The following is a 22,976-nucleotide window of genomic DNA, read 5'->3' on the forward strand; positions in this document are numbered from 1 at the left end:
TGGGTGTCGGAATGGTCGAGCGCCGCTGTTGTGGCCGCTAGGTGGTAGCTCTGTACAAGGATTTCCTCCTCCCAGGTCGTCGAAACAACAAATTGAACTACGGAGCAAGCGGGCGAGAGAACGTCCGAAACCGCCTCTGACCGCGACTTTTAAACTTTTTTTTTTTTTTTTTACTAAATTAAGTGTGAGATTCGTCCTGAGGCTTGTCGAAGAAGTACAAGTTAGGAATCAGCTGGGACTATTATTTCTCAGCAAGGTAAGTTAGCTGTAAAATGGCGGAAAGCTATATGCAACTTAGTTGATTTGTATTTTGCTAGCCGCTTGCTAGCGAGGCTAGTTGAGCCTAGAGCGCGGATGTCTGCCTCAGCCAAGTCGCCTCGCTAGCTCCGCTGTGAGAGGCTAGCTGCGCCCTGGTTGGTAGCGAGCTAACGCACACGATTCTTACCAAAATGACGTAAAATAGAACTCTCGAAACGCAACGAAGTATTTTGTTGTTTCGATGGACTTGGTTGCACTTCACAATAATTGTAAACAATGTTTGTTGCTTATGCAATTCGGTACTGGAACTCCCGAGGCAAGATGGAGGACGCAAGGACGTGATGTTTTTTTTTTAGGGAACGTTAGCACGTACGGTTAGCATGGTTGACCATTCGTAGTTTCTCGTGCTCGTGAATTTTCCCTTAATTATCAGTGTTTATGGTATTAAAGCTGAGCATGGGATAAGAGTCGTTTATAAAACGGTCATTGAATGCGCTCGCTTCTCACGCCAGTTTCTTCTCGCTCATATTAGCATGTGATGGCACCGTCGAGCTTGCGTTGTTGTGTTATTATGGTCGTCCTAAGATAGCGGCAACAAACGCTGACCCGTTGCCGAAATCCAAATCATACTTTTACGCTTAGGTATAGTGCACTTGTTTGTGCATTTCCACTCTTGAAGTCTCCGAAATTCACGGTTGCTAGCGCCGCTAGCAACACCCGCGCACCGGTGTCAATTTTGACAGGAACCGACGAAGAGCGTGGTCGCGTCGGCTCCGTTGGAGGGAACGGAGGCGTGTGTGCTGCTGCGTTGACTCTGGAATTCCTCAGTTTGGAGCTTTACGGCTCTTTGCTAGCCAAGATCTTCTCCCCGAGCTTCATTGTGGCAAGTTTATGAGATTCACTGAGCGATTTGGCGCCACTTTTTCAGTCAACACCCATTGAATCCCGTCATCTTGTCATCACCTAATATTTACGTATTAACTCGCGAAACGGCCACATGTCTTCAAATGGCAAAGAAGAATGGTTTTAACGAACAATGCCATGTTACATTACAAACGAAGCACCTGTGTTGAGGTGTGATTGATATCGTCGTAGTTTCCGGTAGATAGATATGTTACCTGCATTATCGTGGCAAATACTACCTATTGTAAGCAGCGACAGGCCTCCTCTTGTATTATCCCTCGTTTATTAATCGGCCCTAGTACTGTAATGACGGATAATTCATTGTCTGTTGTAGGATGTACGATGTGATTTATTAGCATCGGGTAAAGTGTGTATTTATATCGTTTATTTTGCAATTGGCAAGTCGGTGATTGCCTTTGAAAAGTTACTCTCCCGAAACGCATGCATGTATGTGCCACTTTTCCATACAGTACAGTAAAGCAGTAGTTGTGGCCTGCAGTATCTTGTTGATGTTGGTAACGTGTTCTGATTGGTTGAAGTACTCGCGGGGGGGGCAGAGCACGTCCATATATGGCCAGTGAGGAAGATACTCCAATAATTGAAAAGCAAGGAGGACGAGGAAAAGGGAACCAATGCTTTGAGTGCTGAGCGCCACAATAGCATCTGTACCGCCCACCGTTACCATGTGAAGCAAGAAAAATCTGTTTTCATCAGTTTGTTTGTCTAAGTGGTACTTCTCTTATTTTATACCTTTAGATTTCATGCAAGCTTCCGTCTTGTATTTTCTGAGTGTTACAAGCCAGTAATAAAGTGGAAGTTATCCAGAAGATGTTAGAGAAATGATAGCAGCACCAGAAATACCAGGAGACTTCCCCTACGCTCAGTAAGTCCGCCTTGTAATTTTTGGCTCTGTTAGTTTGCTTTATATCGGCCCAAATGTTCATTTTATCATTTATTTTTCCATCTCTAGGGATACAGACACACAATTTTCTTCAGACACAGACTTTTCAGAAGATCCAGATGGGAGGACTTCAAATTCAGCGAAAGGAAAGGTATGTTAAGCAGTATTGGTTTCCTTCTCTTGTAACTAACAATTTTTAAGAGAAAAGAAAAAAAAGCGACAAATGTTATCCTCTAAATATTACATTCAGTTAGCGGTAACAGAAACACACGTATATGACAAGGATTAACGTAGTAAAAACTTTGTTGATTAAATGTATTGCGCCACGCAATGCACTCTGGGAACCGAGTCGCTACATCATGTGACACGTCTGTGCAGTGTCGCTGTGTTCTGTTGATCGGCGGCACAAAAACGTTAGGGGGAAAAAGCAAGGGCGAATGCTCTGTATTGATAGCACAAGTTTTGGCATTGCCAAGATAAGTCGGCCTCATGAAAAGCGTTTCTGTGGCTTTTGTTCAATGCACATGGATTGGCTTTGCCTTCCTTTGGAACGAGCATCAACACCCGCAGAGGGTCAACGCCACTAAGTGTTTCAGAATGAGCGACGGTTGGTGTCTGGACTTGTTGACTTACAAGTTTGATTACTGCAATATTTATTTATTTACGCATTTACGGTGTAGCAGAGCACCAAGATATGACATCATTTCAGATTTCTTCAAGGTTATGTGGGTGCCATCCAGTACTCAGGTAGAGAAACTGCAGTTGAAAACCTGAATGTTACTTGAAGCACTCATATTCCTTCTACAAAGTTGTATTTTACTTATCCATCCATCCATCCATCCATCCATTTTCTGAGCCTCTTATCCTCACAAGGGTTCGCGGGCATGCTAGAGCCTTTCCCAGCTGTCTTCAGGCTGGAGGTGGGATACACCCTGAACTGTTTGCCAGCCAATCTCAGGGCACACATAGGCGAACAACCGTTCAAACCCACAGTCACACCGATGGACAATTTAGAGTGCCCACTCAACCTACCATGCATGTTTTTGGAATGTGGGAGAAAACCGGAGTACCCGGAGAAAAGCCACACAGGGACGGGGAGGCCGGAGCCAAATACTAAATCAAGGCCTCTGCACTGTGAGGCAGACGTCCTAACCAGTCAGCCGCCGTGCCGCCCTATTATACTTATACTTAAATATATAGTACAACATTGGCTACAGGAAGGCATTTTGTTTCACCCCTTTAAACCCAAATGAAATGTCATTCCATTTGGTAATTTGGTTTAATTGTAATTGGAATACAAAACTATGTAAACATGAGTAATAATTATAGGACATTTGCAAACAGCTGCATTTAGATGGGGAAAATACGCCCCTTATTTTCTGACATGTTACTGACATAGTAACTGAATCATATTTTGTTTTTACATTTTAGTCAATCGGACCTGCTGTGCAAATCCACATACTGGGTGAACAGTGCGATTATGAGAAGCGTTTTGTTGTATCTGTTCATTGTGACCCTGGCTTTGACCAACACATAACTGCAACATTGCAGCATTAATTCTGCGTACTCTAAACATGTTGATGGCAAAAATTAGCAACCCGTTTACCCCAAGTTAGCTGGGGTAGGCTCAAAGTGCTATAGAAGATGGATGAATGGATGGATGTCAAAAATAGACAAAGGTGCAAAAAACGGCACAACTAGAATACCCTTTCTTTTGTAAATATTGCACTATCTCGGATTTTGACAGAACAGACTGAATTGTTGAACAGACAGTTGTAGGAATGCGTTTTTCATGTTTCCCTCATGTTATTGGCTTTCTTTCAGGGTGGAAAGAAAGGCAAGAAACCAGCAGGAGACAAAAGCAAGGGGGGAAAGGGGGCAGGTCGGATAAATGGCCACCACCAGGAGAATGGCATGGAAAACATGATGCTGTTTGAGGTGGTGAAGTTGGGGCGGAGTGCAATGCAGGTGGGATATGTTATATCACAAACACCTATGTTGTCATATTAAAAAATCCCAACACTTTTCTCATGTTTCTTTAAACATGTGTATTGCCCTTTACAGTCGGTTGTTGATGAGTGGATTGAGTCTTACAAACATGACAGAGATGTTGCGCTGCTTGATCTCATCAACTTCTTCATCCAGTGCTCAGGGTGTAAAGGTATGTTACTAAATGTTATTTTCTTGCGATTCGCCCAGCCCTACTAAGACGGTTACTTAATTTTTAAATTGACCAGTTAATTTGACTTTTTAAATAGTTTTACTGACCCCATGTTGCTGTTGATAATGCAATTCTTTTTTTCCCTGAATCGATCAGGTGTTGTTAGTGGAGAGATGTTCCGCAACATGCAGAACTCAGAAATTATCAGACGAATGACAGAGGAATTTGATGAGGTAATTCAATTTGACCCTTTCCTGTGTAATGTAGATTGTGTTGATGTTTGAGATTTTCTTAGAATCATTGCTTTTTGCACATACTACTTCATGGCACGTGATTAAGGACACATGGAGTAGCACCTCTTGCTAATAAGCCTTCTCTTTTCCTCTGTAGGACAGTGGAGATTACCCTCTTACTATAGCGGGGCCCCTGTGGAAGAAGTTCAAGTCAAGTTTTTGTGAATTCATTTCGGTCCTTGTGCGGCAGTGTCAATACAGTATCATCTATGATGAATATATGATGGACACAGTTATCTCCCTTCTCACCGGACTATCAGACTCTCAAGTCAGAGCCTTCAGACACACATCTACACTGGCAGGTAAGATTGTTACTGTTTGAAATTGAATAGAAGGGTTGGAGTTTTCACCGTAATAACTAATCTTGAATTGCCTCGAGTTGACCAGTGAAGAGCATTACCGTATTTTCCAGACTATAAGCCACTACTTTTTTCCCACGCTTTGAACCCCGAGGCTTTTAATGTGGCACGGTTTGTTTATGAATTTTTATTGGTGAGCTTCAAGCCGTCAATAGATTTATCCAAAGTCTCGTCACATTTGACCAGCGAAATTACAGAACACGTCACATTGGAGGAATGCAACCGTCCAGAGTCTGCCCTCTTTCTGAATTATTCATCAGCCATCAATAAAAAGTGACTAATGTATGTACAAATTAGTTTTTATGGCTAAATGTAGCTGTTGCGGCTTTTAATCAGATATGGTTTGTAGTCCGGAAACTATAATACTTGATTTATGAAAATCACCCATATTGGCGCTGTATCTTTCTAAACAGCAATGAAGCTGATGACAGCCCTGGTGAATGTAGCTCTAAATTTGAGCATTAACATGGACAACACCCAACGACAATATGAGGCAGAGAGGAATAAGATGGTGGCCAAAAGGGCCAATGACAGACTGGAGCTGCTCTTGCAGAAACGTAAAGAGGTATGGTCACTTTCATTTATATCAATCTAATTTTGCAAAATTGGAGTTCATTTTCAATTAGCAATTAATTTGGGATGAAAAGAAAGGGTATGACCAGCCAAATGCCAGATTATTTTTACTGGAGACTGTTGAGCAACAGCAACTTGTCATTCGATGTATGCCAACAATTGTACACATTATTGTCATTTGGCCTTCTGTTATTGTTTGCCAAATGGATGGGTGTGTTTGTATTTTATTTATTTATTTTTTTAAATAGAAAGCATAGGGAATAATATGTCCTCTGGGTTAGTGTTAAGAGTTCTGCAGCTCTATTTATTTAGCTAGTTTCCTTTTAACGTTGTGATAACGTAACAACTTTCACCACGTGTCAAAGTCTGTGTTCGGATTGTACCCCCCCCCCCCCTTAAATTAATGACAAGGATTGAAGTAGGAAGCACGGTTACAGTAAAAATGCAGTATTTGCCATAGTTATTTTACCCATTTGTGTCTTGGACACGGTGCATCAGTTAATCAGTTTAAATGAATCACTTTATTTTGCTACAGAATTCATGTTTCGTCGAAACGTTTTAAAGTTCACTTCTAGTTTTATTCAACAAGCATCTACTGTTAACTGGGTTATGTCACAGCAGGTCCCACCTGCCTCCCATTTGCCTTGACAGTACAGTGTATTGCCTTAATACAGCCTAGTGAATTATTTGGCTGCCACAATATGATCGTGCACTTTTGATAAAGGAAGGAAAATCCCACAATGGTCACTGAAATAACTGACAAGACTACAGCATCATTCCACAAAATTTATGGGAGAATTTCCTTTGGACAGTTTAGACAACTTTTGGCAAGTCATATCAGCTCAACGCAAACATAATGTATACCAAGAAAATCTTACCCTTTCCGGCACAGAACTCTTGCATGATGATGTTTTTTTTTCCCCCAAAAAAATTTCAGGCAATATCGAGTAATTAACTTTGTTTCCATTTCAGCTCCAAGAAAACCAGGATGAGATTGAAAACATGATGAATGCAATATTTAAAGGAGTCTTTGTACATCGTTATCGGTATGTGACCATGAATTAAACTTTTTTTTTTGGGCTGCTGTGTAAGACAGAGTTGTTGTATTGTCTTTTAACCAATAATCATGATGTTTCACCAGTGATTCAATAGCAGAAATAAGAGCCATCTGTATAGAAGAAATTGGAGTTTGGATGAAGCTCTACAGTGATGCCTTCCTTAATGACAGTTATCTAAAGTATGTGGGATGGACCATGCACGATAAGGTAGGATAGTTAAGAAATTTACCTTTGCTTCAAAAATTTTGACAGCACATTCTTTCCTTTGCTGCATGAAGGTACTATCTCCTTAATGTTTTAGTCAAATCAAATATTTCTTTATTTTGGACTCCTGCCTGGGATACCTGTGTTAAAATCAAATTTCACCCCCGGAAATAAAAATCTTTACCGATGCCCAATGTTCTTCCAAATGTAAAACGCATGGTACAGGTAGCCCACTCTACGGTCCCCACCCTGGATTTTGGGCGACAGTTTGGTACAACATTGATATTTATTTGCGTATTGTGGTGTATTGAATAATTATAACTTATTTCAAGTTGACCATTGAACACAACTCTTTTGAATTGTAAACTGCCTCTTATTCCTTGACTAATTTTATTCCACATGACAATACAGTAATATCAAACATGTAAAACAAAGCATAAACGTGTAGAAAAAAAACAACACTGGTTTGATTGGTCTTGCCTGCAAACCTCTCTGCAGGCATCACCAATTGACCCGCGCTTTATCCAACTGCTACACTTATAGTACTGTAGGTTCAGACCGAACATGAAATTTTGCAGCACCCTGTATGTCTCGCGTGCTTTTTTTCGCTGGGGAACTGCACAGGGTTGCTTCCTGTGGAGAAGAGGAGGGCTTGCTCCTCCTCCAACATAAATAAATAAATACATTCGAACAGCGAAAGTCAATCTGGCTGTGTTATTGTGGCTGCTGGCTGCTATCTTGTCTGACCGTTCAATAGTTATCAGTTATCAACAAGTCAGTACACTCTGTTCCTGCTTGCGCTGCGTGCGACATAGTAACTACATTTGAGATGTCGATTGGCTGGTGTCGATGCGACAATGCCAAAAGTTCAAATTTGCAAGCCCCGGCGAAATGGACAAAGAAGCAACATTTTCGGTTAATCTGCGCCACCCGCCATGCAGCAAACTGCATTGACTACTATGGAAACACGCCACCAGAAACGCTCAGTTTGATTTCGGTATGACTGCATGCAGCATTAGGTTGGGAATTAAAACATGGCTGAAATGTCCTCGTTAGTGACCAAACCACACGTTTTCAAGCACATAAAAAAGGGCTGCAAATGTTAAGCTATTATTGCTCCCACTGCATGGGTTATTTTCTCACGTTTCTATGAAGTGGCAATGGAGGTGTGCTCCTTAGCATTCTCAATAGACTCTTGTTTTGCTGGTGTGACCTGTTGAAGTCCAGCAAGCAATTAGGATAAGGATTCAAACACAGGGGAGGCTTGGTCATTTTGCTTCTTTTGTTCAACGTCCGGGAGATGTTTCAAGCACCGCTTACACACAGTAAATGGTTGACCGTTTTCTCTCCTTGTCATCGTATTTAATGATGAAATTGAAACTAATCGACACCGTAGAGTTGGTTGAAGAATCTTCAAATGTTCAGCTCTCAAATTCACTGTTTCACTGCGTCTGTGAGCTGCACCTTAAAGCTGAAACTGTGACACACAATGTAAATGCAAAGTGCATTGCAAAAACAAAAACAACAAAACGTCCAAAAAGGCTGTATTAAGGCCTATTTAACATCCCATTCCTACTCTGTAATTCAAATACATGGTTGAAAACTTTATCATTCATTTATAAAACAAAAATCTAAACATCTTGATTAGATGTTTCCTAGTGTTTCAATTAAAAGATTTTTTTTCAAACGTTTCATCAAGCTTCCTACGATATTTCACTTCTTTGATGCAAATGTGTGTGTTGGGTGTGTGTGGGTGGTTACCGAATCGCTTAATTGTAATACAACATTTGAATGTTTCCAAATTATTTATTTTTTAGCAAGGTGAGGTACGACTGAAGTGTTTGACAGCTCTACAGGGTCTGTACTACAACAGAGAGCTTAATGCAAGGCTGGAACTCTTCACCAGTCGCTTTAAGGTCAGTGCCACCTGCTGGACAGCTTAAACACCACAATTACACTACTTACTACATATTTATCAAGCTCGGTGGCCATTAATATGTCTGACACAACTGATAAAACTTTTTTTTTTCTCTCAATTGCTTCATTTGTACTGAAAAACATGTTACGTTTTTCTTCCCTTTCATTTTTCCCAGGACCGCATTGTCTCCATGACCCTCGATAAGGAGTATGACGTTGCAGTACAAGCAATTAAGTTGCTCACTTTAGTTTTGAAGTAAGTTCTAAATGGTCATCCCAGTTTTGAACCTCTTTTACCATTTATCAATGGAAAAAAAATCTTCTCCTTGTTGTAAACCCTTTGTACGCACACGCACACAAAGTACTACATCCAGGACATGGAGTAACTTGTAACAATTTTGCTTGTACCTTTTACTTGAATGGCTCCTTTTTTGTTTGTTTCTGCAGTAGTACAGATGAGGTACTGACCCCTGAGGATTGCGAGAGTGTCTATCATCTGGTCTACTCAGCACACAGGCCGGTTGCTGTTGCAGCAGGAGAATTCCTCTACAAAAAGTACGTCAGACGTGATTTAAACAGAATCGAGCGTTTCACTGACAAGCTGACGTTCTACATTTGCCGTCTGTCTTTACGCTCGGCTCAGGTTTTGTGTCTTACCTACCAGGATACACGGAATTTATTTTATTTTATATACTGGGTTTACATGAGGGGCTTGTAACTCTCTCCTAATAACCGAATTTGGATTGCAGTGAAGTTTAAAGGGTTTAGTGTTCTGTCATAGTACTGTTATTTGCCAATTTCGTCAGTGGGTATTGCCAGTACAGGTTACAATGTTCAAAAAGTAGATTTTACACTTGTGGATTCTTTGTTTTGAATTTGCGTATCACAACCCGTGACATGACACTACAAAAAACAAAATGTGGCAGGTTCACCGACATTGTGTGTCTAGCGGAACAATTTACAAAATCCAAACATCGACGCCAGCAACCCCTGTATGCTACTTTTTGAGAGACCCTTGTTGCTTCTATGCGTGATTACATTTAATGCTCAAATAGAGAATGTTGTGTTAGTGAGTTGCCAAACCACTCTGTTTTCAAAGATTGTTTAGCCAGAGGGAACCAGAGGAGGAAGGTGCCCCTAAAAGGAGAGGCAGACAAAGTCCAAATGCCAACCTCATCAAGACCACTGTGTTCTTCTTCCTGGAGAGTGAGGTACATACATTTTCAGTGTGTCTTCATTGATTGCATGCAAACTATCAAGTTCTTCACCCATGCTGTGTGAAAAACTTTTTAGCTCCATGAACATGCAGCCTACTTGGTGGACTCTCTCTGGGATTGTGGTCCGGAGTTACTGAAGGACTGGGACTGTACGATCAGCTTACTATTAGATGACCCATTCACAGGAGAGGAAGGTATGACAAAGACCTCATCACGTGCCACTGACAAGTGGCTTAAAGCAAATGCATGTATTTACTAACCAGGACTTTTTTTCTTCTTGACTTGTAGCTCTTACAGATAGACAAGAGACGGCTTTGATTGAAATCATGCTGTGCACTGTGCGCCAGGCTGCTGAATGTCACCCCCCTGTGGGAAGAGGCACGGGGAAGCGTGTAAGTTGCATTTATGGGATTGTAGTCCTTTTTCTTGATGGTTTTTGGATGGAGCATGATCAGTTTAGAGCCTACAACAAAGGTTTTGTTCTCTCCACAAATTGAATCAAGCAACAACTGTTCAACACCCTTTCAGGGTTTATCAGCATCAAGTTCAAACAAAACAAAAGATATTAATTTGCTAATCCAGATCCACAGCGAAATATAGTACCAGTAAGTATTTTTCTCAGCCCTTGTAAGGTAATCATAATGTTGTTAACAGTCATCAATATATTGGAACAACCCTGGAAACTGTTGACTATTTGCTGGAACCGGCTTCCTCTGTCTAATGCCTAAACAATTCAAGGAATTACCATGAATTGTTGCGGTTTTCTTGACCATGTATTTCTAGTCGCTAGTGTATTTTTCATTAATCATGAATTGTGACAGCACAAAGGTATTTGACTTGCATTCAGGTGATGACAGCCAAAGAAAAGAAGACTCAGCTTGATGACAGAACCAGAATGACAGAGCTCTTTGCTGTGTCTTTGCCCCCTCTATTGGCCAAGGTGTGTCATTACGTTGATACTTGGTCTTGTGCATGTTCTTCAGAAAATAGCTAAATTGAATGTTTGCCCTGTTGACAGTATGCTGTGGATGCAGAGAAGGTGACCAACCTGTTGCAGCTCCCTCAGTTCTTTGACCTGGAAATTTACACCACAGGACGTCTGGAAAAGGTCAGCCAAATGTTCTTCTTAGATTATATTGATTTAATGAATTATAATACGAGTAATACACCACCCATGCATGCCATACATGCCGAGCTCATCCGAACAGGTGGATGGTTGTATGCCTAAATGTTCTGTGTTGTGTTGTATTATTATATGATATTATGCATTTCATTACATATGATCCAGAGCTTTCTTGCACACACTTCCGCAATTCGTTGGTATTGACTGTCTCCACTAGTCACCTAAAAATGTTTTTACGATACTTGATCTACATACTCCATTTTTTTGCAGTTTGTTATTTTTATGGGATTCCTACTTGGATTTATTTACATTATTGTGTTGTAAGTTGACCTTGAATAATCGAAAAAGTACCTCCAGATGTGTTGTTTTTGCACAGTATAAATATTACCAATTCATCAGTGCGCATTTTCCATCCCACATTTTGGACTTTGTTGACTGTGTTATCTGTTTACTGCAGCACCTTGAAGCCCTGCTCCGCCAAATCAAGGAAATTGTGGAGAAGCACACAGACACTGAAGTTTTGGAGACATGCTCTAAGACGTACCATGCCCTGTGCAATGAAGAGTTCACAATATTTAACAGGGTCGACATTGCCCGCTCCCAGCTGCTGGATGAGCTGGTGGACAAGTTCAACAGGCTACTGGAGGATTTTCTCCAAGAGGTATGAGTCAAAGTTGACTTTTTGTAAGCCCTCTTCCTGATAAGCATACTTGATTATTCTCTCTCTCTCTCTCTCTCTCTCTCTCTCTCTCTCTCTCTCTCTCTCTCTCTCTCTTTCTTTTTTTTTTTTTTTTTTTTTTTTTTTTGTTTAAGAAAGGTTCTTGCTTTTAGTATTTTCCTTTTACATGCTCATCTTAAGTAGTAATTGAATGTTAATTAATGGGTTAATTGTGCCATGTCACCCAAAATGCTGCAGTTCATGCAGAATTTCTTACATTGTGTACTTTTGGAATCATTTTAGGTTGGGACGTGCTGATACCACTTTTTTCAGACCAAATATGAGTGGAAGTACTTAGATTTGAGTACTAACCAAGACTGAGCACCGATATTTGATACTTCATAATGTCATTACATCTTGCAATTGTGAAGAATTACTTTTATTTCAGTCAGAAATTGTTCGGATAACACAAAGCATTTTTTTCTTTACCATTGCATAACTTTTACTCAAATGTAATGCTTTTTACTGACATATTGAACATCCAACTGCATCTTCTTCCTATATGGCCACACATTTCACTTAAAATGTCAGATGTCACACAAGGCATTTTAGTTATGTCGTGACTTAGTCTGAACACCAGGGGACACTATACAAAAGGAGTACATGGAAGCATGATATTAATAAATGAAATAGCCCAATAAAACCAATCGAACAGATATCTTATTGCCATTATGAGGTCACAGTCCTTGCTTCAATCCTTTCTCCTTCTTTCGGGTTCCTTTGCACACTGGCTTGAAGGGAAGAATTGTGCTTCAAAAGATGTGTGATTCTTTTGGCAGAGACGCAACCCGTTGTCACAACCCTGATTCACTTAAGAGTTTTGAGGCACGGTGACAGGTTGTGATGAGCGATACAGTGGGCAAATCGGTCACAAGACTGTTTCTTTAATCGATACGCACACCAAGACAAGGCTTCACTGTTATGAACTCGCCATATGGAACTCGCCAATGCATTCGTTTTGCCAAGCCCATCACAAGTATTGTTCATTGAACTGAATGTCTCTTTCCAGGGTGAAGAAACTGATGAAGACGATGCTTATCAGGTTTTGTCAACTCTAAAAAGGATCACAGCTTTTCACAAGTATGAATTTCTTCTATTTGTAGGCTGCTCTTTCTCATGTCTGTCCATGATGATGAATGTAAGTGAGAAGTGTCTTCTTTTAACTTGATTATTTGTATGTCTTGCAGTGCACACGATCTCTCTGGATGGGATCTGTTCACCAGCAACTTTAAGTTGCTCAATACAGGGATAGAGAATGGCGATATGCCCGAGCAGGTTATTTAAAAACACTTTCAAATAAATTGATTGAATGCATTGACGGTCATGTTCTTAAAATTAAGCCCACTCTTATCAGCATTTGCAATTTTAATGTTCATCTCTTTTTTGAGCAGATAGTCATCCATTCACTGCAGTGCACCCACTATGTCATCCTGTGGCAGCTGGCCAAGTTATCTGAAGGCAGCTCCCGAAAGGTGAGGGCCGACTCGCTCAACTTCAGCGTACTTCTGTGAAGCATGGCTGTGCCGCTCAAATCGCTGTCTGACCTTTCAGGAGGACATGGTTACCTTGAGGAAACAGATGAGGGCCTTCTGTATGATGTGTCAACGATACCTCACGAATGTCAATACAGCTGTTAAAGAACAGGTAAAAAGTACCTTGTACTTAAGCAATGAGAAATCCTGTGACTCATTGTAATATTTTAGGACTCCTCCTATATTGTTATGCAGGAGAGTATACAGGTTATTACTACTTTTCCCTTTTCATTCCACTGCAGGCATTCACCATCCTTTGTGACCTCCTGCTCATCTTCAGCCACCAAATGGTGGCTGGTGGCAGAGAACACCTGGAGCCCTTGGTTTATTCCCCCGAGGACTCGCTTCAGTCTGAACTGCTTTCCTTCATCCTAAATCATGTTTTCATAGACCAGGATGATGACACCAATAGCACAGGTACAAGCAAATATGTATCCGCTACTCTGATGGGTGTGTTGAGAACTAGGGTTGGGCATTGTTTGAATTTGTATGATTTCAGTTCGCTGCCGTGCATACGTGCCATGGTTCCAATGACGAGGAGGAGCTTACCTATCAGCTTGTATGACTAGATCTCTCGATCTTTAAAACGTCATAGAATAAAAATGATTATTATGCAGAACAGTGCGGGACGTTTACAAGTTCCCAACGTGGAGAAAGTACCCTGAATGCGCCATGTTGCTTGCGTAGCATAAGTGATTCTGTCATCACTCAGCGTCCTTTAAGCTGTAAGCAGTTGGCATTTACTATAAAACTAAACACACGCAAAAAAGAATTACACACATTGTGTATTTAAGTACAAAACATTATTTGTTTTTTAAAATATCCCTCCTCAAGAATGATAAGTCAATGTTGTATTGAAATTTAAAATTTGCATTGCCTTTGGTAGTGCTATTGCTTCAGAAAACGAATATTCACACAGAAGCGGTGTGGAAATACGTGAGTGCATTTGGAAAGGCCTATTTTGACTAGAGCACATATACACTGCACTCCTGCTTTTAAATTGCTTGCAGCTTTTGTAGTGTTTTTAGACCAATCTCGTCAAAAGTTCAAACGGGCCTTAGCAAAGGTCGAAGTCACATGGCCTATAGTTTTTCCATGCCTTTTCATGAGCTGGCAGCAGCCATGGCCAGGGGCATTTTGTTTTAACTTCTGTTTACATCCTATTCTTGTGAAAGTGATATGTATGACTGCCTTCAAGGAATTTCTACAAAGAATCAGGGAAGACCTGATTAGATTTTGAAAAGGCCAAGGTCACTCTGACCTCCCTCAGTTTCATCTCTTTGCCATTAATTTCTGGAACGCCTGAAAAGAGTGGTCATGACCTCAAAGGCAAAAATAAATGATTTTGCCACAACAGAAAAACAAACCCCGTCCTGCTAAATCTACTTATCATTTCAAAGAAATTGATCGTTGTAATTGACATGATTTTGCTTCAGCCTTTGGCCTATATAGATGATAGTAACCGAAAAAGGGATTACTTTACGATGTGTTAACTAGTCTTTGAGTTTTGCAGAAAAAAAGATCATGTTGTTGGGTTGTTTTCTGTCTTTAGATGGCCAACAGGACGACGAGGCAGTGAAAATTGAAGCATTACACAAGAGGAGAAACCTCCTGGCTGGCTATTGTAAACTGATCATCTACTGTGTGGTCGAAATGAAAACCGGAGCTGACATTTTCAAACAGTACATGAGGGTTAGTTTGTTTTTTCTAATCATAATTTATTTCACGATGATTTTCTCTCCAATCCACATTCTTTGAAGCAAGATCACCACATCCAAAACTACCTCTGCAACTAACTATGTGTTTCCCCCCCGCCCCCTCTTTATTTCTACAGTATTACAATGATTATGGCGACATCATAAAGGAAACAATGAGTAAGACGCGGCAAATTGACAAGATTCAATGCGCCAAAACCCTCATCCTCAGCCTTCAGCAGGTCAGTGTTGAGTTTTGCTCAGTTTCTTTCATCCACGCATTCAGGAGCTTCCAATTTGTTTGAGCCATATTGCAATTGTTAATACAAATGTTTCCTCTCTGTGTCTGTTAGCTTTTCAACGAGATGCTGTCAGAACTGGGTCATGGGTTTGATCGCTCCTCCTCTGCTTTCTGTGGAATCAAAGAGTTGGCCCGTCGATTTTCTCTAACCTTTGGCCTTGACCAAGTGAAAACCAGAGATGCCATTGCCATGCTGCACAAGTACGACTTTTCTTTCATGTTTGTTCACCTTGGACATTCCAACTTGCAAACACCACATCAATAATATAAGCAATTAAATCGAAAGCTTCGATGTAAGATTTAATGCATTTAAAGCCAATGAAACACTCCCTCTTCCCACCTCAATGCTTCCTTTTCTTCTTGTCCACATTTGCTTGTTTCCTAGGGATGGAATAGAGTTTTCTTTTAAAGATCCAAGTCCCCAGGGAGAAGGAGGCCCTCCCCTCAACTTGGCTTTCTTAGATATCCTCAGCGAATTCTCCTCTAAGCTGATGAAACAAGACAAGAGGACTGTGTAAGTTTAATTTCTGTTGTGCTGCGAAGGGAGGCTCAGTTCAACAGGTGTTTGTGACAAAATTAAAAAATGACTTAATTCTTCATTCAAAACCTGCCTTCTTTGGAGTATTTGTTTTTTTTTTTTTTTTTTTGGGGTGGCAGCGTATGTTTGTTTCACTAATCTCTGTCACTTTTCTATTTCTCCACAGCCACATGTACTTGGAGCGTTTCATGACGTTCCAGATGGCACTGCAGCGAGAGGACTGCTGGCTCCCTCTCATTTCATACAGGAATTCCCTACAGGCTGGCGGTGATGACGACACGATGTCGGTGATGAGTGGCTACTCCAGCAGAGGCTCCTCCATTCGGTCGAAAAAGACCAAGGCTCCTGCTACTACAACTGGAACTTCTGCAGCAAAGCGGAAGCTGCCAGAAGGTGGCGAGCATTTGGCAATCTGATTTCTCTGCATTGTTTAACACTCAGAACAAGTCTCACTTTTCTGTTACACTACCACCTATAAACAATCCCGTTAGCCATGAGAGTGGCATGGATTAATATGTGGCTGCAATAGTACAGTTGAAGCCCAGAAAAGCAAGAATGTCTTCCAACGTTTTCAATGCGTTCCAAGCATCTTGGCTCTCGCAGTCGAGTCGATGGGCAAAGGGATAAAACAGCAGATGGTAGAAGCCTACTAATGACCACAATTTCCACATCATTTCATCAACAACGAGAAAACGCAATTCAGTACTGGATCACCCAAGGTGGTGACTGTAGTGGAGTTTGGATCAAGTTGCTGTCATCACAGGAATTTTGATTGAATTGTTTACAAAAACCACAAGCCATCTGTGCAAAGTGTAGTCTATGTAACTCGGATGGAACCGGTGTTCATGTTCCATTTGTGTCTTTTTCTTTCCTTCCAGAGGAAAGCAGTAGCAGCGAGGTGTGGCCGCAAGGCATTCAAACCCCAGTCATGTTGCCATCGCCCCACCTCACCTCCACTGCCATGCGAGACCCGAAACGGGGTCGTGATGACAGCTACATGGGTGTCTACGCCCTCCCTCACGACCAGCCTCCGCCCCACCAACACCCACAACAACACCACCAACAGGCATCTCAGCATCATCAGACTCCCATGGATTACAAGTACGGAAATCTATAGACTTCACTGTCTGCTTCATTGGAGTCATTGAAATTCTCTCACTATTAATTCCACTTGGATTGAAGTCAATTCGTATTTCTTTTTAGTTATGACTTTTTAATTGTTCAGTGATGAAAGTCCTCCGGATTTTCCCGGGATTCCAGATTTTCAAATTTTCATTAAAAGTCTTCCGGAAAATTGAGGAAAAATGACTAAAATTAATTTGGATATTAGTTGACAACATTGAACGAACACGCGTTTGAGTTTGTTGTTTTGCTTTCACGATCGTAGCCATGTTGAGGCACTAACACTAGTAACAGTAACAGTAACACCCCTCTCCTCGCATTCTCATGGCCTCGCCATATCTCGGAGATTTCGAAATTTCGGCGAGAACGGAAGCCACAAAGAATGAATGGAATTTAAGCTTTCGTACACATTGACTCTTAGTTTTGTGCTGTAATTTACACTTGTCTTTCGTAACATTTCACTGCTAAGTTTCAGTTTCAACACTTGGATGGCTCCTTTGATTCCTAATATTTACAGTCTGTGTACTTTAATGAGTGTTCGTTTGGACCAAGACTCATTCTTCAGTTGAGTGCCTATCGTGTGAGACTGGGATTAGAATTTGAGTGTGCAGCCTACCAGGTGGTCTTATAGTGACAGTGATTGATGTTGATGTTTTTTTGATAGCCGGCCAGTGAGACAACAAAACAGTATTTCTAGCTCGTTGGTGAACAGTAATGGCTAATTAATGTAACTTGTCTAGTTCCCAGGTGACGTGGATGCTTGCCCAGAGACAGCAAGAAGAGGCTCGTCAGCAGCAAGAAAGAGCTATGAACTACGCCAAGCTCAGGACCAATTTGCAGCATGCTATGTAAGATATTCACCCAGTGGGACGGTGACGTTGAGGTGATATAATGTCTCTAAAAAGCCTAAAACCTTTTAATAAATGCATATTGGTACATTCACGCAGACGTCGTGGCACTGGCCTCATGGAGGAAGATGAAGAGCCGATTGTGGAGGATGTGATGATGTCATCTGAGGGTCGTATGGATGACCTGAATGAAGGCATGGACTTTGATACAATGGACATCGACCTGGTGAGAAGCATTTACCATTCATCATTTATTGCACGCTCCTTATTTATGAGTAGCAAAGATTATATCGAGCTACAAATGTAGCATTTACATTGTGCTTTTGTGAGGCTCAATATTAAAATTGCCACAATATCATCATTGTCAGGTTACAAGTTTAAAAGCAACACATCTCCGTCAAAATCCTGACTAAAATTGGCCTGCTTCAGGAGAACTCGGCATGTCATCTGAGTGAAGAATAGACTAATCATGGTCTATACTGAGTATAGACCATGATAAACCACTGAGCCAAAAGGAATAAAATGACTGCCCATGCCTCGTTCTTAGTCACTGCTGTTATGATGAACAAAAACACAATATAGTATCGAGCACTTTTTTAAAAAAAGCAATATTGTGAGTTTTTATACACGAACGTGAGCTCTTTTTATATCACAAACCTCACCACAGTATCGTGATAATTATCGTATCATGAGGTTGATATCTCAATAGTATGGTATTAGGACATTTGGATATTGTACATCCATAATTTCTAATGGTACTTTTGAAAGAAGATGGTTGAGAAAATAATTGCATGAAGTAGCTGTTATGGTCTTAATTGTTGTTACATTCCTAGACTTTGTTGATTTGCAGCGCCATCACAAAGCGCCTGCAACGGGCCTTCGAGGTCACTGCAGTGGAGGTGATTGGGCAATATAAGTACTGTTTTTTTTTTCCCATCATCTGGTTGAATTTATCCTCATGTGCTCTTAAATTTTAATGTCGCATTTTAACACTCAAATCTGAGGATCCAAAATAACGTACAGTTGCCCATTTTCCTTTGGCAGCTGTTTCCCCCAACATAACCATTCAATTTATTTCATCACCGCTCCTTCCAGCAGACATCTTTCTTTGACCCAGACGACATGTGAGGTTTACTAAAATCCTCAGAGCTCTTGTTGACTTTGAGGATCCAGTCAGTCAGAGAAGACTTATTTGTTAGGCCTACAACAACTATTACAGACCATCTTGTGCTGATTTTTCAATGTCGTTTCCAAATGCACAAAGAAAAGAACTGTAATCATCAAAAGCTTGGTTTTGGCTGCGTGTAAAAGGGCCTCTGTGTCTTGTTTAATGAAACATTGTGTTGACAGTGCATTGCAACATCATGACCAATTTAGTTGACAATTTACACCCGCTCCACAAAACCATGCATGATGACTGTAAAACCAGAACTAAATGTAATCGGAAACATATGTCTCAACTGCATACCAAACGTCAAGTTGATTTCACAAGTACTTACAGTAAGCCATTCCACCGATTTCTCCTATTAAAATAGATAAACCAACCTGAGTGACCTCTGATTTTTTTCTTTTGTTTTTTTTAACCCCCTCTCTCTTGAGTCACTTTTCAACACACTTTCCTCCTCTCGTCTAGCCGCCATCTAAAAATCGACGTGAAAGGTCTGAGCTGAAGCCGGACTACTTTGACCCTGCCTCTATCATGGATGAGTCGGTAAGACCGAGTTGCTGCTTACATGTGTGGTGTTTGCATGTTGACAACCAAGTGCCCCCCCCCCCGCTCAAACATAAAGCTTGGCTGTGTCATCCATGGTCCATTGGAGTTACTGACATGAAACTTATGACCCGTCTTTGTATGGGTTCAGCCATCTGAGCTGTGTGCACCTTAGCCAAATTCCTTTCACCTTGGCCTTGAAATCCAGGTCAGACAGCAGACGCTCAGCCCTGAACAATGTTCATGAGTGTCTTGTGTCCACTCCAAATGATTCATCATTCGCATTTCTCATAAACGGGTTTCCTTTGAAATTTGTTGAGAAACATTGTGCCACAGATTACTTTTTGCCACTCTTACCACTGTAGCGACAGTATGTTCTCTGGGAAATTCAGTAACATTTTGTACAAAAATAATTTAGCTGCTCTTGCGCGCTTGTGTGTGTGTGTGTGTGTGTGTGTGTGTGTGTGTGTGTGTGTGTGTGCGCGTGCTTGTGCATGCGTGCATCAGCCTTTCATAAATTTTGGACGTGTCATCTGAGTGAAGATTTTTTTTTTCCCCTTCTAGGTCCTGGGAGTGTCTATGTTTTAAACTAATATCCAAATTATGTTGAAGCTGGGATACGAGAAGAGGAGCTTTGTATTTAAAGAGAATTTTAGATGCGAAAATAAGTGTGTTTTCTGTAAGAAAAAGCAAAAATTAAAAAAAAAAAAAAAGTTTTGGCTTGTACTTCATGTGGACCAATGATGACCCACACTCAGTGTTGCTTGCTCAGAGAGGACTTCAAATATATACTTTTATAATCTTGGTTAAGATCTTCCTGTTCCAGAATAGTGAAACAGGCCACTTCCAAACCTATCAAAGACGATATATGTCTGAAGAAAAACCCATAATAGCGTTTTCCCTCTTTTTTTTTTTCATTTCTCTCCCAGCAGGATGGATTGGTGTGTTTTAACTTAAGAAACATAGTTTTTTTTTTTTTTGCTGTTGTTGTTTTGTTTTTTTTTTGTCTAACCCATTTTACATTTGTAGTAAGTTACCAGGTGTGATGTAGTAATTTATAAACAGACTGTAGTAGCTTGCCTGTACCGTGTTAGCCAAGTGGATGGAGGTCTTTCTGTTCTTGTACTTTCATTGCCCTCCTCTCTCTTAAGTTCATCTTCCCGCTTTGAGGTCCTGATAACCACTGGTGGTTAAGATTGTGAGATGTCATATAGAATCAGTCTCAATCCTTGTTTATGCTGTGAAGCGTCCCACAGTCCAGTAGTACGTAAGTCTTGGCTCTTACCCCAAGATTTGGACCACTCCTTTCCCGCCATCTGCTAAGAGAATTGTTCCCTTGAACCACAAGTAGCCTGGTCCAATGAAATAGTTTGTTTTGTTTTCTTTCCAATCTAGCAGCATCATGTCAAAATGGGTATCTCTACATTTTAAATAAAAAAAAAAGCAACATATGAATTGGTGCTGATTTTTATATATGTGCTTTGTTTTTCTTATTTTCAATCTTCATTCACAAATGAAAGTGTGTAAGAAACTGAAAAATTTAACACATGTCAGTCCATGCAGCGAGAAAGATTTTTAGATTTGTATTTTTTACATTTTGATTTTATTTTCTTCCTTTTGTCTTGATAATGTCTTCGGGTTTTTACCTTCTTTCCTAACGTGTAAATTAGTTTGGATAAAACGAATGAAATTCAGCTTTAAGAGTTTCTCCGCTCGAGTCCTGTCACGAAAATACTTCAAAGAGACTTCAAATGTTAATAACCGGGAGGTCCTCTTTCAGAAATTACTGAACGCAAGCTATTCAGCAGTGATGTGGCAGCTAGACAAAGCTTAGATTTTGACTTATATTTGTCACACATGACTTTTAATGAACTGTTTTGTCTACTGAGTTTGTTTTTGTAGTCATTCCATGCTAAAGCCTTAAACATGCTTCTTCTCTCACGCTAATCTTCCATGTCAGCAGATTGGTCATGTTTAAAGGGTGGATAATTGGCTTCTTAGAACATGAAACATGAGATGGTCAAATGTATCAATGTGATCAAGTAGATGAGCAGTCTATGTGTGTTTTGCCTAATTAATTTATGTAAGTAAAAAGAAAATTCTTTTAAGGAAAATGTACTGTTTATTATTTGTTGCTTACCACTACATTGGTATAAATCCTTATTAGATATTGTGTATATATATTCAATTTTTTTTCTTTTTTGGCTATTTTGTGTTCTGCACTCTTGCCTACACCCTGAGTTGTCTACTATTCTCCCATCCTCTTTCAGTCACTCTGTTTTCTGATTTGTACTTGTCTGGAGACAGTAACTTTTGAATAAAAATCAACACACAATTTCTACTGTGATAGATATTTACTCCATTTACTCCCCCTTACCTTAAGCTACGAACCATGAATGATATAGGCTGTTACAATTTTGAATTCAATGGATTTGTTTCTGACCAAGAGTGAAACAAAAGATAATAGATTTTTTTTTATATGTATACAACCACTCAAAATCCCGATCAACATAATCTCTTCCAGAACATTCTCATCACGTATAAATTTAGAACATGGAATATACCCATAATGAGTAATGTGGTATTCATACCGATGGCCATCTAACTAAAAAAATGAGAAAAGGAATGAATGATTGAATTATACAGACAAGATAGTACACTATCCTGTCTGTATAATTTACAAGACGCTCATGTACCAAATTTATAAAAACGAAAGAAAAAAAGCGCATACTCAAAATGTGACCAGAAGGTGAAATATTTTGGATTTGGCAGTGCAGAACGCTTGCTCGAGCCCTCATGCCGACACCCCGTTGTGGTTCACTTTGCAGACGCCAGGGGGCAACGTAGACCAAGTTGTAGTCACCCAACGTCACTAAAATGCTACTGAAGTGCTATTTTCGCAAACGATGTCACTTGGTATTTTGAATTGTTCACATTGTTCCATCCTAGAAACAATATTGCTCTGTTATGGTAGACTGTGTGCTATTTACTCGGCTCATATTGTTGTTGTCTTTTGTTGTGCTGTTTGTATCATACTGAGAGGCTTATATTTTGGTCGTCTTTTTAGATGAGAATAAGGAAACAAAAAACACATTATGATGCTTTGCCGTCTACCAATGATAAGCTGCAAGCACAATAATAAAAACAAACATCAATAGTACTAAGTATGAACAATATATGTATGTACAGTGTGTACATATTTATATACATAAATCGTTGTTGTGTACAGCGTGTTTGTGGAAGTTTACATTTAATTCCCTGAAAAATAATTGACAGAAAAATGTCTTATTCTGCAAGTGCTGCATTATTGACAACAGTGGCTGATTTTTACGGTGTCACTCCTGACATTCTGCATGAAAAGTATCTGCTATCAGAATCATATGCGGAAAAAAGCCTCATCTTTATCACTCCTTTGTGATAGGAATTTTTGCAATCAGGAAACCAGTTCTGCAAGCAGCTGAAACTGTCAAGCCAGTTTCCTGAAAGCCGAAAGACTCCCTTTGTCCACATTGCTGTTGCAGTAAATCAAGTTTCACTTTCTCTTA

At 40.3% G+C, this 22,976-nt stretch overlaps 1 protein-coding gene across 3 annotated transcripts; it reads left to right on the forward strand.

Annotated features, from left to right (window-relative positions):
* The first annotated feature begins 56 nt into the window (after positions 1-56).
* stag2b (STAG2 cohesin complex component b) lies at positions 57-21,766 on the forward strand. 3 transcript variants are annotated; one of them, XM_019883945.1, is made up of 34 exons: positions 57-256; positions 1,918-2,044; positions 2,132-2,213; positions 3,887-4,030; positions 4,127-4,223; positions 4,380-4,456; positions 4,614-4,818; positions 5,289-5,440; positions 6,421-6,494; positions 6,590-6,713; positions 8,528-8,626; positions 8,804-8,883; positions 9,075-9,182; positions 9,727-9,838; positions 9,921-10,038; positions 10,133-10,236; positions 10,692-10,784; positions 10,863-10,952; positions 11,425-11,628; positions 12,695-12,765; positions 12,873-12,960; positions 13,077-13,157; positions 13,237-13,329; positions 13,460-13,634; positions 14,770-14,909; positions 15,052-15,153; positions 15,265-15,413; positions 15,598-15,726; positions 15,917-16,146; positions 16,629-16,851; positions 17,613-17,720; positions 17,820-17,946; positions 19,354-19,431; positions 19,996-21,766. In XM_019883945.1, exons 2-34 carry the CDS (start codon positions 2,001-2,003, stop codon positions 20,017-20,019), a joined length of 3,825 nt encoding a protein of 1,274 aa, XP_019739504.1. In that variant the 5' UTR covers positions 57-256; positions 1,918-2,000; the 3' UTR covers positions 20,020-21,766. The 3 variants fall into 3 exon arrangements, with proteins under 3 accessions (XP_019739504.1, XP_019739506.1, XP_019739505.1); XM_019883947.1 differs by having other exon boundaries at positions 58-256; positions 15,917-16,143; XM_019883946.1 differs by lacking the exon at positions 57-256 and adding an exon at positions 392-413.
* The last annotated feature ends 1,210 nt before the right edge of the window (positions 21,767-22,976 follow it).

The sequence above is a fragment of the Hippocampus comes genome, unplaced genomic scaffold (genome assembly GCF_001891065.2).
Source record: "Hippocampus comes isolate QL1 unplaced genomic scaffold, H_comes_QL1_v1.1 scaffold156, whole genome shotgun sequence".
NCBI lineage: Eukaryota > Metazoa > Chordata > Actinopteri > Syngnathiformes > Syngnathidae > Hippocampus > Hippocampus comes.